General features: G+C 33.4%; 1 protein-coding gene across 1 annotated transcript; it reads left to right on the plus strand.

Moving 5' to 3' along the window:
* The first annotated feature begins 702 nt into the window (after positions 1-702).
* LOC110931501 (disease resistance protein Pik-1) lies at positions 703-1,032 on the plus strand. The gene has a single exon (XM_022174895.1). It carries the CDS (start codon positions 703-705, stop codon positions 1,030-1,032), a length of 330 nt encoding a protein of 109 aa, XP_022030587.1.
* Positions 1,033-13,579: the final 12,547 nt, after the last annotated feature.

Here is a 13,579-nt window from a genome sequence, read left to right on the forward strand (position 1 = left end):
TAACATAAACTTAACAATCGTCGCCCTCATATGTCGTTCTTTTTTCCACCCTCGGCCCTCACAAACCATTTATTTATTTGGATTTAAATTTGTCATGTGTTTGAATTGTTGGGTCTTTTTATTAAACTGTAAAATCTTTTGAACTAGCAATAAGACCTGCGCGCGTTGCGGCGCGAGAACAGAGCAAACATCGAATGGATTAGTCCAAACTTTTGTTAGCTATTTTTAAATAGCTATTTTCTATCACTAGTGACCACCGACACTACAAAATGCTTGTGAGTGATAGAATAGTGGCTGATGACATGGCACTGGCAGGAGATGATTGGATATTGTGAGTGATAGAATTCTATCACTAGCGACTACCCCCACTCCCTCGTATTGTACAGATTGTTAGATAAAAAGGTGGAGTTCAGTCAGTTCAGATGCTTGGAAGTCCCGTCCCCTAAAGATGATGGGGATTTACGCGTCCAATAATAACTTTTAAAGTGACAAAACTGTTTGGTAGGGAAAGCCAAAGGTGGGAAACTTCTTCCCTCTAACTAACTGCGTTGACTGACGTAGTCTTGGTCTTCTTCTTTATCAAACAAACAAACAAACAGTCCCTCCCTGGCCTCTATAAATACCCTCTCACACACTCTCATTCTTCATTCACCTTCTCTTTCTTTCTACTTTATACAATATATATACAAGTCACAGAAAGAAATGCAGCAAAAGATTGTGGTGAAGGTGAGCATGGACAGCGACAAGAAAACCCGTAAAGCTCTGAAGATTGCGGTTAGCATATCCGGAGTTGTATCCGCGTCTTTCGTTGGGTCAGATAAAGACCAGATAGCGGTGACCGGTGACGGTATCGACTCGGTTGAACTGACAACCTTACTAAGAAAAAAGGTTGGATACACGGAGCTCTTAAGTGTTGGCCCGGTGGAGGCAAAGAAAGAAGAACCCAAGAAGCCCACCGTGCAAGTTGATCCTTCTTATCAGTACTACTATCAGAGCTATGGCCTGCCTTACTATTATTCTTATTATTATTGATTGAGATCTCACAAACTCATGAAAACAGAGGTTAAAATAGATTACAATATTTTGGTTGGTTTCTTCCAACATAATTATTGTCCTTCAGTTCAGTTGGTCCCCTTTTCTCATGTAAATACTGTTCTTGTTTCTTCTATCGGTTTTCTTGTGTTTCAAAATCTATCTTATGTTTTAATGGAAGAAAATACAATAAAACTAAAGCTTTATGATGAAACCAAAATTGTTTATGATGTGCATTTGTACATTCATAATGAACTGCGCATTTAATTTCCACTATTTTATTGAATTGGTACTTCAAACACGAGAAGAATGATTTGAAGAGACTGAATCGATCGAGTTTCTTGAGTCATATTTACCCTACCTACCTACTTCTAAAATGTAAATTATGCTTTGTGTAATTACAAATATTAGTCCTAAAACTTAAACTCCTTTTAGTTTCCCACTTTACCATTATATCTATTTTGAAACCACAAAATCATAATCAATTCTGGTTTCATCATCATAAAGCTTGCTTAACTTAATTAATTACTTCCACTGTTATTTATGGGAATGGTTTCATTAAGAGGCTACCTCTTAATGGTTCTATTAAGAGACTATCTCTGAATTGATTAAAGCTAGTTTGGCTAAGCAAGGTGAGGCCTTTTAGTTATTGTGTTATCAATTGTTGCTGTGATGCATTCATAAACCTACAAATTTATATTTAATTGATTACATATTATTCTTGTTATGTCTTTTATTGTTGAATTTGCAGTTTAGAAGCTTATATCTACCAGAATCCAGTTTAGTTTCAACGGATTCCCTCTGATTTTGTCTGTTAATGCCTTTATTACAGCAAATATGTACATATACTAGATGTGATGGAAGTTGTTTTGAGGGTAGTTTATTCCTAATTTGTATATTGTTTATTAGTTTTTCATATAATGTTTGAATATATGTTGTAGTAACGTGGTTAGATATTTAGATTAGAGCACTCAATGTTGTGGTAAATTGAACTAGAGGAGGTAATTATTGTTGTTACCAACTAATTGTCATAATTGGTTTGACATATGTGCTTCTTATGGGAAGGGTTCAATTTAAAGAATCTAGAAACTAATTAGGGTTTTCTAAATTGCTTACCTTGAGAGTAGTAATTCGCTCGGTTCGTTAACTGCCTTGAGGAGCAGGCTATAAACCTTAAGTCAAAAGAATTTATACTATCACTAGCTTTATTGAATTAGGTCTAAAAGGTGAGTCTATAGCATTAACCCTAGTTTGATAAGACTAACCTTAGTCGGCTTTAATCTATTTTAGCACTTTGTACGCCATAGGCAAGTCAAGTCTTGGAGTAGTTTAGCAGGATCGTCCATCATCAATCTAAGCAATTGTCGTTAATTCAAGTTTAGGATGGTTATATATTCTCAATCTCTTGGTAGTAATTCTTCGTAATTCATGTTATTAGTTTAAAGTATTGATTTTATTAGTTCATAGATTGCATAATAAGTAATAGGTTTAGTACTAGTAGATTATAGTGTCCATGGATTGATACTTGGGTACTTACCTAGACTATACTATATATTGATATTATATGTAGAGGTAGGACCCGGTTCGCCCAGGTCAAACCGGTCAACATGTCACGACCCCCGACCCCATCCTGGCCGGAATCGGAAGTCGCGAGCAGTCCAGCGGTACCGGTGGTTATTTTTTTAAAAAAACATTGCAGCGTAAATTTCATCAGGACCGTGAGTTAGGAAAAATATCAGAGTTTTAGAAACACCGGATTTTATTTAAATAGATGGAATAAATTCCATGTTTTACAAAGGTAGCTTTTAATAAAAAAACAATATTTCTTAATTTGATTTAATTAATAAAATAAGCCACTTCTTGATGCCTTCAGTGCCGGATCCAATTCTTATTCCAATGTACTGTAATTACCTGAAACGCGTTTTAAAAAGGTTTTGTCAGCGGGAAATACTGAGTGAATCATTCAGTTTACTAAAACGACTCGTTTGTTATAATTTACAGTATTAAGAGTTTTTACATATGTTTATTATCAACCAACTACCCACAGTATTTGTCACTCGACCGGATCTGTGACTGTGGTCATATCACCATTGGCTGCCCCAATGAATGACGTATATCACTTAATTTTAGGTTCGCCCACCTAATGTGATTAAAACTGTAGTAATGTGCACAATACCCCACATACTGGCTGTAATTTGGTGATTACATAAACTTAATCATTGTAATTATAACTCTGAAAAATGATTTGGAGTATTGTAAAACAGTTGATAAAAAGAAAGAATGACTCACATTATAATCATGCAGATTCATACGGCCAAAGTTTAGTCTACAGATAAGCCTTGATATATTGCAGATTTATACAGGCAGAGCTTAGCCTATTGATTTAGCCTTGTAACTTAGTGCATACGAACTAGGTAGGTAACTTAATACAACAATTACGATAACTCACGAGATCAAATTCTCACAACGAACGACAAAGTGTGATACTTAAACATCCATCGAATTAACGACGAACGACAAAGTACGATACTTAAACATCCATCGAATTAACGACGAACGACAAAGTATAACCCTAATGTGGGTGGCACTTAAACATCCATTGGATATATTGATCGGTCGGAAAATGAATCGTAATAGCGATCGAGTTAATACCTTGTATCGTAGCAGCACCTCGCTCTACTAATTAGTGATTTGTGTGTGTGTTTTTAGAGTATTTAGACGATAACTCGATGTATAATTGGTATTTGATCGTCGAATGAACAACAGACTGCAAGTGCCGATGCCTGCTATTTATACACGAAATTTGACAGGCTTACGGACCGTAAGCCTTATCCCTTACGGTCCGTAAGGGGTACGAACCGACTATAGGGTAGCCACGTTTGGGACTAGGCCTGCTGACTTTATAGTTTTGTCCAATCAGATTTAGACAACGAGTTTCTATTGATAATCATCAACTAGGGTTTACCCCCCCTAAGTTTTGGGGGCCCTGATCCTGATTCTGTTTGTTATGAAAATTTTAGAGATTGTGTAGAATTACTTGGGTGTCTCAACTAGGGTTTCCTATTGAGTAAATAAAATAGTAGATATGACTTTTGGTGAGAATAGAATAATAAATAATAGTTCTGGGTAATTTACAAAAAGAGAATAAAATGGTGAGAAAAAGAAATGGACCCACTGTGTAACTTTAGGGTTCAACTAGAATGACTCCTGGTATAAATTTTGGGTATAAGCTATTTAAAAATATAATGCACTCGTGTTAAGTATAGTACCCTTAATTCAACCTTGTCCCGAAGTCCCGAGATAGAATCCAAACGAACTTAGTCGGGCAGAGTCTTGACATGCGTTATGGGACTCAGATCAATCGGAAAGGGTAGCGGTGATCGGGAGTTACAATACTTAAATCGAGGTAAAGCTTTATTATTATTATAGGGGAAAAATAAAATAACAAGAGTTTGGAAGAGAGGGAGAGTTCGAGAGAGAGACGTGGCGACTGAATGAAAGAAATGAACAAACAGTTTGTTTGAAATATCACCTCTATTTATATAGTTCATAAACTTAGGGTGGAAGCAATCGAATTGGACACCTGTGCATACTATACACTTATCACTTTGGTATGAAATGAAAAATTATTATTATTATATTAAGGATGTGACACGAAATGGAAAAAGAGGACACGACAGTTCATATCTTGTAGTTTGATAGATTTATTTATTTATTTTTTTTATTCTATTAAATTATTTTTCAAAGTGTATTCGTACACTTTAGTTATTAATTAATTAATTTATTATATATATATATATTATAATTAATTTAACTGCTTTAGTTATTTGGCGCGTATAACTTCTAAAATATAACGTTTTTAGAAAATAATAAATATGTTATTAGAACGAGTATATTTTTGTCTACATTTTGAACCAAGTTTCATTAAAAATAGAGTAGGTTCAAAATACAATGTATTTTTATAAGTTAAGTATTATAAGGTTCCTAGACTCGTCTAGGTACTTCATATTTCTAATAGTCAACTTACCTGTAGACTATCCGTTTAATAATATAAGTTTTTTATATACTTTCATTTTATTAGAAAGGTCAACCATATACAAGCCAATTAATTAATAAAATATTTCAACCAACTATATATAAAATAGTGTTTAAAACTATTTGGGTTGAATATTATACATATTAAAACATAGAGGGGATGAACAGTAGTTAGTTTTTCTTTAATATTTTAATATTATATAGTTTTATTATATTATACATTTAACCTTTAACATATTTAGATTTTTAATTTTAATTTTTTTAATACAATATCAGTACTGATACCGTATAACAATGGTTTACTTTTTTTTGTAGAATGATGTCGATTACCCCTTTCCGTTTTTTATTAATATATAACACTTTATAAAATTTCAAACATGCTATCTCTTCAACACAATTTTTATTTGAACGGGTCAAATATAGTTGATATTTTTTATCGTCACAAGCCAAACAAATACCGACCAACAACGCCATACATGTACCATATTCATTTTTATGGTTTTATCGACGTGGCTGTATAAAATTAATTAAACATAGAGTTGTATTCAAAATCATGTAATTTTTTTTGGTATCGTAGCATATATCGAGTGCCCGCACTAACCGAACAACACCGGTACAAATATCTGTTTTTATAGTTTTTAATCAATGTAAAACACGTGTTGATTGCTATGCCAAATGTCGATATCGTATTGTAATGAACCGGACCGATACTGCCTTAAAGCCCGCCGCAAAGCGCAGGGGAGTCCAACTAGTTTATATTAAAAATAACTAGTTACTAGTTACTAGTGGTTTAATAAATTTAACCAACTTATAATTCTTATATAAAAATAGGAATGTTACATCCTCCCCACCTTGTTTTAAATCTCGTCCTCGAGATTTGGGTTACGATATTTCTTTTAGACTTATGTCATATTTTAGTTAATAAAAACAATATTTAAGGTAGATACGAGTTGTATCATAAGTAGGATTCAATGGTTCAACTGAATTAGTTCAAGAAATCGATGACGAACGAATGAGATGAAATGATATAATTTCCCAAGATGACTAGGTTCAAGCCAAAAGATATATGATCAATAGATATTTAGAATGAATGTGAATGACTAATAAAATTCTTTGTCAAAAGAAAGCTTACTTTGATTGGCAACTGAGGAAAAATTTAGAGTTGACAGGTTCAAAATAAAATAAAAGTATGAAAAATGATTTGTCAAATATTTATGATATGAGAAAATCAAAGTGCTGAAATAAGTGAATTGTAAAGATATACCAAAAGACAATAGAGTTAGTGTTTCATTGTTTAGAGTTCCAATTTATTTTAATTGTGAAACAATATAATAGTACACTATTTAGTGATCATATTTTTCATACTATGTTTTAAATATTAAAATATAATAAGAACAAGTTGTTTTAGCATTACCAACCATAATATTATATTTTGTAAAACAAATGTAATATATATATATATATATATATATATATATATATATATATATATATTATGTGTGTTCCGGTCTGAACCGTATCTTATATATCAAAATTTACGTATTTTTACTATATGTAAATGGTCATTACTTTTAAATAAATATTGTGTTAGTAGTTTACTATACTATATAAAATAACTTATATTTACTATGTAATATATATTACAAGATACTGCAATGAAGTTATTTCTTTACAAATATTTTAATATTATTATTTTATAAAAGAAATCACTTATTATTTATAACGTTAAATAAAAGTTGTAAATAAATGTGTAAAAATATTTATTGTACAAAAGTATTTGTAAAATATTTTGTAATTAACACTTAATAGGAATCTCAAAACCCGTGGTAATTTCGACAAAATAATGATAAATGTTTTATGTTGATCCTAGAATTCATGATTATCATTTTTAAAATCAAATATGTTTAACTATAAGATAAGATATTTTAAATCATAAAAGTAAATGTTTATTTTAATATCAAGCATACTTAGATATTGGCTTGAGTAAATAACATTTGATATTTTAGTATTAAAATACATATATTATAAAAGTATTGTAGAATATTTAAACAAGATGAACAATTTACATATAAGTATAAATGTCTTGTTCATGAATACTTAGACAGTTTATTAGATAATTTTATTTGTTCCTCTAATTTTTTTGTATTGTTTTATGAAAATATATCTTTTTCTTACAATACAAAGTAAAATATATAATTCAAATTTACTAAATAAGTATAATGATTAACTAGTCATTTATCATGGTTAAATATTGGTTAGTGCTGCCTTGTTTAAGCATAGATGGCCAGTCCATGCCTAACTAAGGCTAGGCTATCCAATACTCGCTCTTGATAATAACCTTAGTATTTAAAATATTAACACTTCTGTTTTTTTTTACTAATAATAAAATAAATAACTTAAACCTAAATTTAAATGAGAGTATATCTCATTCATACTTTTATAAAAATATAAATTCTTTACCTCAATGGTTTAACAAAATTTATTGACTCGATATCAAAGAGTCACCGTTTTGCAATAATGCGGTTCACAGTACAAAAAGCGGAATGATATTTGAGTTTGGATAAAATAACAAATCGGAATGAAGCCCTCCAGTGGTCTTTTATAAAGCAAGCGAATCACATACACAACAAACAGTGCATGTGTAATGTGTGGATTTGCCAAGAAATGAAATAGATCAATATTCGCTACTATGAAAGAAATGTTCATGGTATGATGACCTTTAATGGAAGTAGAAAACGAAAGTTAATTCATTATATGCAGAAGTCAGAATTTCAACGAAAGAAATATAAGAACTTTATCTGAAATCTCGTGTGATAACCTTTGTTAAGTGACATTACCAAGGAATGTCGAATGAAATGAAATGAAATAGGGGATTTGCAAAGGTAGATGACTTCTTTTGTAGTGCCAATAATTATGACTATAATTAGACTGTGCACCGATGGTTGTGAAATATTGTTCCAACGTACCTCAGCGATATTGTGATCGTTTGTAAGATCATGTGGCAAAGTGCCGTTTTTTTTATTAGGAGTTCTTTTACTGACGGAATTAGTATTGGTGTCATCGTGCCTAATTTATATTTTCCAAAGGTCTTGCCTTGGAAGTCATGTGTGATAAACTTCGACGTTCGTGGATATATATAATTTAAGTTTTATGTGTTTTCTTGTGCATTATCACAACTTTAGATGTTTCTTACTTGCGTTAATAGTTTATGATAACGCATTGGTAATTCTTATATTTTTTATGGTGTTCCAATTTATAGAGTTTCCATTGTTTATTTTGTCACACGAACTACGAGACAAATGATCAAACGAAATAATGTTTGATATCGGAAAAGAGATTCCTAATAAAGAAATCTAGACACATATGCTTGTGTTTTATTCCTAATCGACTTTTGGAATTCCTTATAGATATACATATCTATATAATTATATATTTCACATGCTGTAATATACATACCTTCTATAAGATCAATGTATTTAGCATATTCATATTTCCAAAAACAAGTCAAATATCTGGTCATGATTTTATTTAGGGAAATCTTGTCACTGATTTGACATATTATTTACCCCGTCTTATCCGGTTCTCGCCGGAGAGGTAACTTCAGTATATCCAGACAAGCTGGAGAGTCTGCTACTCTATACCCAGTTTTGCCGGAGAAAATTTTCTACTTCCCATAAATAGTATCTTTTCAAAAAAAAATTTTTAAAAGTGCCTCTTTTATTAGGACTTTTATCCAGAATCAAGGAAATTTGTATTTCCCTAACATATCTTACTCTCGACCAAATAATATCAATAAGCAAGAAGCAATTACGTGCTATTGCCTGCTAATCGTCATTTTTATGGAATACCAATATCCATTACATTGTACTTATATAAGTAATTTACCTTAAATTTTATTTAAGGCAAAATTCTTAAGTTCAAGTCTAAATATCATCCGGAGTGCTATCAGATAATATTAAGCTTCTAATTTTCCGTTTAAACTTAGGTATTATTATAACACCTAATTGCTTTAAACAAGTGGCTTAGCTTATACTAAGGCATCTTTTCTTATATTCAAGTCTAAATGCTATCAGATGTGCTACCAGTTAATATCAATCTCCTAACTCTTTTATTTAAGCTTAAGTATTATTATCACAACACTTATTGGCTTAAAGCAGTGGCTCTGATACCACCTTTACTGTCACGACCCCCGACCCCATCCTGGCCGGAATCGGAAGTCGCGAGCAGTCCAGCGGTACCGGTGGTTATTTTTTTAAAAAAACATTGCAACGGAAATTTCATCAGGACCGTGAGTTAGGAAAAATATCAGAGTTTTAGAAACATCGGATTTTATTTAAATAGATGGAATAAATTCCATGTTTTACAAAGGTAGCTTTTAATAAAAAACAATATTTCTTAATTTGATTTAAGTAATAAAATAAGCCACTTCTTGATGCCTTCGGTGCCGGATCCAATTCTTATTCCAATGTACTGTAATTACCTGAAACGCGTTTTAAAAAGGTTTTGTCAGCGGGAAATACTGAGTGAATCATTCAGTTTACTAAAACGACTCGTTTGTTATAATTTACAGTATTAAGAGTTTTTACATATGTTTATTATCAACCAACTACCCACAGTATTTGTCACTCGACCGGATCTGTGACTGTGGTCATATCACCATTGGCTGCCCCAATGAATGACGTATATCACTTAATTTTAGGTTCGCCCACCTAATGTGATTAAAACTGTAGTAATGCACAATACCCCACATACTGGCTGTAATTTGGTGATTACATAAACTTAATCACTGTAATTATAACTCTGAAAAATGATTTGGAGTATTGTAAAACAGTTGATAAAAAGAAAGAATGACTCACATTATAATCATGCAGATTCATACGGCCAAAGTTTAGTCTACAGATAAGCCTTGATATATTGCAGATTTATATAGGCAGAGCTTAGCCTATTGATTTAGCCTTGTAACTTAGTGCATACGAACTAGGTAGGTAACTTAATACAACAATTACGATAACTCACGAGATCAAATTCTCACAACGAACGACAAAGTGCGATACTTAAACATCCATCGAATTAACGACGAACGACAAAGTACGATACTTAAACATCCATCGAATTAACGACGAACGACAAAGTATAACCCTAATGTGGGTGGCACTTAAACATCCATTGGATATATTGATCGGTCGGAAAATGAATCGTAATAGCGATCGAGTTAATACCTTGTATCGTAGCAGCACCTCGCTCTACTAATTAGTGATTTGTGTGTGTGTTTTTAGAGTATTTAGACGATAACTCGATGTATAATTGGAATTTGATCGTCGAATGAACAGCAGACTGCAAGTGCCGATGCCTGCTATTTATACACGAAATTTGACAGGCTTACGGACCGTAAGCCTTATCCCTTACGGTCCGTAAGGGGTACGAACCGACTATAGGGTAGCCACGTTTGGGACTAGGCCTGCTGACTTTATAGTTTTGTCCAATCAGATTTAGACAACGAGTTTCTATTGATAATCATCAACTAGGGTTTACCCCCCCTGAGTTTTGGGGGCCCTGATCCTGATTCTGTTTGTTATGAAAATTTTAGAGATTGTGTAGAATTACTTGGGTGTCTCAACTAGGGTTTCCTATTGAGTAAATAAAATAGTAGATATGACTTTTGGTGAGAATAGAATAATAAATAATAGTTTTGGGTAATTTACAAAAAGAGAATAAAATGGTGAGAAAAAGGAATGGACCCACTGTGTAACTTTAGGGTTCAACTAGAAGGACTCCTGGTATAAATTTTGGGTATAAGCTATTTAAAAATATAAAGCACTCGTGTTAAGTATAGTACCCTTAATTCAACCTTGTCCCGAAGTTCCGAGATAGAATACAAACGAACTTAGTCGGGCAGAGCCTTGACATGCGTTATGGGACTCAGATCAATCGGAAAGGGTAGCGGTGATCGGGAGTTACAATACTTAAATCGAGGTAAAGCTTTATTATTATTATAGGGGAAAAATAAAATAACAAGAGTTTGGAAGAGAGGGAGAGTTCGAGAGAGAGACATGGCGACTGAATGAAAGAAATGAACAAACAGTTTGTTTGAAATATCACCTCTATTTATATAGTTCATAAACTTAGGGTGGAAGCAATCGAATTGGACACCTGTGCATACTATACACTTATCACTTTGGTATGAAATAAAAAATTATTATTATTATTATATTAAGGATGTGACACGAAATGGAAAAAGAGGACACGACAGTTCATATCTTGTAGTTTGATAGATTTATTTATTTATTTTTTTTATTCTATTAAATTATTTTTCAAAGTGTATTCGTACACTTTAGTTATTAATTAATTTATTATATATATAGAGAAAGTATAATGTACAAAATGGCTTAACCTACATTAACATACGCGACAGAATTTATAACGTGCGTAATTATTTTTTTCACCATTATAACGTGCGTGATTATCACCTCCATGCGTGATTATCACCTCCCATGCGTGATTATCACCCAAAAACTGCTCCCATGCGTTATTAGGGCTCCCATGCGTGATTATTGCCCAGATCTGATGGTTGAGCGCGTCGCGTACGTGAAGTAGGATAAGGACTTTTGTATGTTAACCTTTCCCTATATATATATATATATATATATATATATATATATATATATATTATAATTAATTTAACTGCTTTAGTTATTTGGCGCGTATAACTTCTAAAATATAACGTTTTTAGAAAATAATAAATATGTTATTAGAACGAGTATATTTTTGTCTACATTTTGAACCAAGTTTCATTAAAATAGAGTAGGTTCAAAATACAATGTATTTTTATAAGTTAAGTATTATAAGGTTCCTAGACTCGTCTAGGTACTTCATATTTCTAATAGTCAACTTACCTGTACACTATCCGTTTAATAATATAAGTTTTTTATATACTTTCATTTTATTAGAAAAGTCAACCATATACAAGCCAATTAATTAATAAAATATTTCAACCAACTATATATAAAATAGTGTTTAAAACTATTTGGGTTGAATATTTATATTAAAAATAACTAGTTACTAGTGGTTTAATAAATTTAACCAACTTATAATTCTTATATAAAAATAGGAATGTTACACAACACCTCATAGAGTAACCGAGTCTCCAAAGAATATGGAGATCCTAAAAGATAGACCATATCTTCTATTTTGTGAAACAGTATCCCGACTTAATCACAACTCCTAAAATAAGGGAAACCTTAATCACCACCACATTGTAAATAGGGGTCTTTTCCCCTCTATTCTACATGTTATACTCAAACCCTAAAACTCTTTCTACATTGAGTACAATACTAACTTGAGCGTCGAAGGGTGGTCCAGAGACCTCGGTCTCTGACCCCTTCTGACGTGTTCTGTGATTTTGTAGGTCTGAGATCAGATAGACAATACGAGATGTGGCTATATTCGTATTCATCACCGTTGAAGTACAGACCCGTGTAAGTCTATGCTTCTTCATTGGCGCCATCTGTGGGACATGCAACGGTCGCATCCCGGTCTTCCCTACTCAAACTTCTAGATCTACACTCCATCATAACTGATATGCATTACAACTTTAAAATATGTGCTTGAATCTGGTACAGGTTTTTAAGCATGAATTACCATACACAAATCTCCAAATTTAACAGCAACACACGTTTCTTACGGGATGATATCATGGCTGCCCACGCGGTCTCGTGTCCAGAGAGCCACGGTGACGCACCTACTTTCTTTGTGTTGCGCGTTATCTCATCATCGGAAAAGCCTCTTTGACACGTTATCTTCTTCTCTACCGCGCCGCTCCATTGTCTGAGAGCCATTTTGACGCGCCATCTTCTTGTTGGAGAGCCGCCATGACGCACAAGCTTTTTGTCGGATGCCTATTATGCCGCGCCGTCTATCACCAATTAGTGCCCTAGAAATATTACTTTTCTACTTTGTACCTGATCAACCGTCTATCGCACGCCACACCACCCCGTTTCCGGTGAACACTTTTATTCACCCCGACACAACAGGCAGAAGTTCTTATACACCCCTCCACCTCCGGCTAATGCTTTTCTTCAACCCGCCAAACCCCGGCAAAAACTTTTTACCCACCCGCCACTCGGCGGACGTTTTTTCCACTCATGCCATCTCCAGCACACCTGTCCTTACTGACGCCATCAACCGGCGGGCATCGTCTTAAATCACGCCATATCTGGTGGAACAGTTTAGATACCCAATTGCCCTTTGGGCGCACCGAATTTCCTTAGGCGGACGATTTTGGTCACGCCACCATCGTTGCGCCACCCTCTTCTCACAACACTTGAATGTTGTTGGCTAAGCCGCCTACTGTCCATGTCGGACACTCACTCCGCTCTACTTTGCACTGGAGTTGAGCTTTCTCCTCCGTGGCGTGATGTTCTCAACACGAGATAGAATCCCACCCGCAACGATGCATTACTAAATTGTATGACCTGGCGCCATATACGTCAATTTTTTTTATGATAAAGCTAAG

The sequence above is a fragment of the Helianthus annuus genome, chromosome 1 (assembly GCF_002127325.2).
Source record: "Helianthus annuus cultivar XRQ/B chromosome 1, HanXRQr2.0-SUNRISE, whole genome shotgun sequence".
NCBI classification, from domain to species: Eukaryota; Viridiplantae; Streptophyta; class Magnoliopsida; order Asterales; family Asteraceae; genus Helianthus; species Helianthus annuus.